General features: G+C 41.2%; 1 protein-coding gene across 1 annotated transcript; it reads right to left on the bottom strand.

Moving 5' to 3' along the window:
* Positions 1-1,108: 1,108 nt before the first annotated feature.
* On the bottom strand, positions 1,109-2,536 carry LOC125189851. The gene is made up of 2 exons (XM_048087079.1): positions 1,706-2,536; positions 1,109-1,579 (listed from the first exon to the last, which is right to left on the bottom strand). Exons 1-2 carry the CDS (start codon positions 2,534-2,536, stop codon positions 1,109-1,111), a joined length of 1,302 nt encoding a protein of 433 aa, XP_047943036.1.
* Positions 2,537-4,099: the final 1,563 nt, after the last annotated feature.

Raw genomic sequence — 4,099 nt, 5'->3', positions numbered from 1 at the left:
GAACGAGTCAGCCTCTTCGTTGAAGTTGACGGTATGTTATGTTTTTGTATATAAAAATTTATTTAGTTTGATGTTTGTATAGATTGATTGTATAGATTGATTGTAATGATTATATATTTGTATTATCTAGGTTGAGGCCCTTCAGGGGATATGGCATTTGACCTCTGAACATGACAACGACCCTCGGTTACGGCAGATCCGAGAAATTGCTGCTGAGGCCCTTCGTGCGACGAACCACACTGATGTGATGGAGTATCCAGCTTCGCAACGGCGAAATGTGGCCATGCCGCCACGCCCACCAACATCTCTTCGTCATGGATTGTCGGGTGTTCGGACGGGTGGACACGGGTGGACACTACAGCATAGGTTGTCGCAGCCGCAGCCCGAGTATACGGTACCATCGCCACTGCATCCAGAATACGATCCACCAGGTTGGGCTGTCTACCCAGGGTCACAGTCTCAATTGAGTGTTGCAAGCCACGAGCACTCGCAATGGGGAGCACGATCATCATGTGACTCATTCTTTGGCGGTGGGTCTGATTGGAACGCAGCGCTAGCAGGACGTGATCCATACTTCCAGAATTATCAATTCGTGGATCCGGTTGGGGAAGAAGAAGGCGAGGACGAAGAGGGTGAGGGCGAGGAAGAAGAGGGTGGGGAATCAGGGAGTGAGGAAGATGATGAAGTAGTAATATCTCGACCACCCACCGAGGGATCATCACGACCAACAGTGAAGAGTTCATCAAGTAAGATTGGGAAGGCTATGCATAATGTTTTCGCTCCTTTGAGTCATTCCTTTGTGACCAACATGTTTGTTGTGGCCACCTCCCATCGAAGTGTGCCATCGTAGCATAGTGACCAACATTCTTTTGTAATTCTATCAAGCATTCGCATCGCACCACGGCTGACATCAGATAGTGCTCGACTTCTTCTGTCAAATTTACGTACCTGAGTACTGACCCCCAACTTCCAGATCATGGCCTTCAAACTGGGGCCCTTGTGCTTCTTCAACACATTTTCCCTCATATGGACCAAACAAAATTTGTGGTGTATCTGCGGGGACCTTGTCATGATTTCAGACTCCATTGCTTTGAAGATTCCTTTATGCCTATCTGATATAATGCACACCTTCCTCCCGTATTTCACCACATGAGTTCTTACATGATCCAAAAACCACGACCAACTCCACCACAACATATGCAATAGGCAAGCATGTCTTGTTAGCATCAAAACCACAAGCAACAAGCAACTTACCTTTAAATCTTCCTCGGAGGTGAGTCCCGTCTATTGTTAACACCGGTGCAGCCTTCTGGAAAGCATGTATTGCAGGCCCAAATGCCCAGAAAACATAGTTGAACACATTTGTACGTCTCTGACTCAACAGCTCGTTGTGCTTCCACTCAACAATTGTAACCGGATTCTGTGACTGGAGTTCAAACATGTAGCTTGGCAACTGCCTAAATGATTCCTCCCATCCACCATATACAAACTCTATAGCCTTTCTCTTTGCATACCATGCCTTCTTGTAACTGATTGACACACCAAATCTATCTTGAACATCAGCTATTATTGAGAAGACCTTGAAATCGGCACATTATCGCACATGATGTCGAATACACAAAGCAATCATTGCCGATGAGAAGTTAGCATGATCTCTGTTAGCACGATGGCCTACACAAGTAAGTCGCCCCACCCACTTTCTAACTTCCCACATATCGTCATGGGCCCTTTGAGTAACTGAAACCTCCCACTTACATTCCCTCGCTTTTTCAGCGTCGGTGGTGCTGATGATGCCTATACCTGTTGCTGTCGTTCCTGCTGGAAATTTGCATACGACATGCCACCTTCTTAATTTGCTCTCGACGACCTTAAACTGTTTTTCCTGCCATAAACTCCACATAGTTATAGCAGTCTTCACATGAAGCTTCGAATCAAATTTTGTTCCCAACACAATCCGATGCGGCTCATTCTCATCCCAATACAAATTGATGTGTTCATTATCAACACCATCATCAGATACTCCAGAAGGACGACTTGGTAATTCGCGAAAGAATTTCAACCCTCTAGTGTTGTATTCCGAAAGTGGTTGTTCACCTTGTACAACAGGTTTACATGGTATTAGCTCATCATCAGAAGAACCATCACCATCATCAGAAGAACCATCACCATCACAGAGATCGGGTTCTGGCTCAGTATCAGATAGTGTTGTTGGCTCATTAAGAACATCTGCTACATCTACCTCATCATTCAATCCACCACCAACATCAACAGCATCTACAACATCTCTCTGCTCATTCATACTATGATCAAAGTTCATATGTTCACCCCTCGCAGATGATCCAATACCACAATCAGAGCTCAAAAGTTCAACCCTCGCAGATGATCTACTACCAAAATCAACAACTGGTGGGATTTCTGAACTTCTAACAGGTGAATACTCAACAAATAATTCAATACACCCACTTGAATTTTGAGCATTGTTGAACATAAACATTACACTTTCATCATTGCAAATCACAGAACATGTATAACTCATCCCGGATGCAAACACGATACATTGTCTCCACAATAATTCTATAGTGTGTTGGTTCACATCTATTCTCATCGCATCACATATCATTGCTACCAATTCATAATAGGAAACATACGAATTTAATACGATGGGGCTCCTCGCACGAGGTGGATCATAACCAATACCCATATGTGGTAGTTGAACTACTCTACCACCCCAATACAAACTCACAAATACTTGCATGATTTCTGCATCACAAACATTTTCCAAAAACAACAACGAGGGACATTTTTTCTATAAGCCCTAATTTTTAATAAATTGGGTAAAACTAACAAAGTAGAGCAAAATAAACATTAATAATGATGAATGTAGCCAAATTGAAGAACAAATACCGAAATATGTTTGAAATTCGTCGGAAAAGATGGGCTCTAGCGTCGGAGACGATGGAAAATCGCGACTCCAATTGCCTGCTCGTTCGAAATGTGTTTCTGCCTCTGTTCTGCCGATTCTGTGTTTAAATCGCGACTGGAAGACGCATAACCCTTATGCGTCACTAATGAAAGACGCATAATGGTTATGCGTCACTCCAAAATGCTAATTTTTTGTTCGTTTTACACGACGACGCATAACCTTATGCGTCATTAAATAAAGACGCATAACAGATATGCGTTTTACTTATAAAGACGCATAACCTTTATGCGTCACTTCCTAACTGGGAACAAATCTATTGTTCTTCATTAAAATGGAATGTTATTACCAAGCTAGAACAAAAGAAGAATTATCCCACATATTGTTAATGATCTCCACTCCAGTATGTAGGTTGCAAGCTAGCCCTGAATTTGGAGAGGCAATGTGGTGGGATCAATTTTAGCTACTCCCTCCATCTAATAGAAATTGACCATATTTCCTTTTTCGTTCGTCCTATACAAATAGTCACATATCCATTTATGGTAACTTTTTTCTCCTTTTATACTTTTTCATTTATGGGCCCATCATCCACTAAACAATTTCAACTACTTTTTCTCCTTCCCTTTTACTTTACCAAATTACGCATTAAAACCCGTGTTAATCCTAAAGGGCCAATTTCTATGGAACGGATGGAGTATATGACTGAGAACATGTGTAGTCATTCTAGTGACAACTTAAATAAATGTTATGATCGCATTTTACTAGGATAGCGAAAGTGGGAATCCCATGAATAACGAGGGAAATTAAAGAAGTGGGAAAACAAAGGGGTATAAACTCAAGAATATGAATGGAATTTCAAGTTATGGCAATAGACTACATTAAAAATCCAAGTACTTGATTACGAGGATTTGATCATGAACGAGTCTTGATCAAAACTATAACATACACAAATGAAGTTTTATTAGAATGATCCCGGCTCACCGATGTGATTAATTCATAGGCTACTTTATAAAATTAGAAATGCAAATTTGAGTATTACTTTCTTAGTTCCAAAGGAATAGCCCATTTAGGGTGTGACACGAGTTTTATTTCGTAATTGGTAAAATAAAGAAAAAGAAAAAAAGGATTGAAATTGTATAAGGGATGATGGGACCATAAATGATAAAGTAAAAGGGAATG

This window comes from Salvia hispanica, chromosome 5, assembly GCF_023119035.1.
Source record: "Salvia hispanica cultivar TCC Black 2014 chromosome 5, UniMelb_Shisp_WGS_1.0, whole genome shotgun sequence".
In the NCBI taxonomy this organism is placed as follows: Eukaryota; Viridiplantae; Streptophyta; class Magnoliopsida; order Lamiales; family Lamiaceae; genus Salvia; species Salvia hispanica.
Note: the sequence above shows the minus strand (reverse complement) of the source record. Positions and strands in the feature narration are given on the sequence as shown.

Coding starts and splice junctions, on each gene's coding strand:
- LOC125189851 (XM_048087079.1), bottom strand. CDS start 2,536: ATGAGTTATACATGTTCTGTGATTTGCAATGATGAAAGTGTAATGTTT. Junction 1,580..1,705: donor CCCATGACGATATGTGGGAA/GTTAGAAAGTGG, acceptor GCCGATTTCAAG/GTCTTCTCAATAATAGCTGA.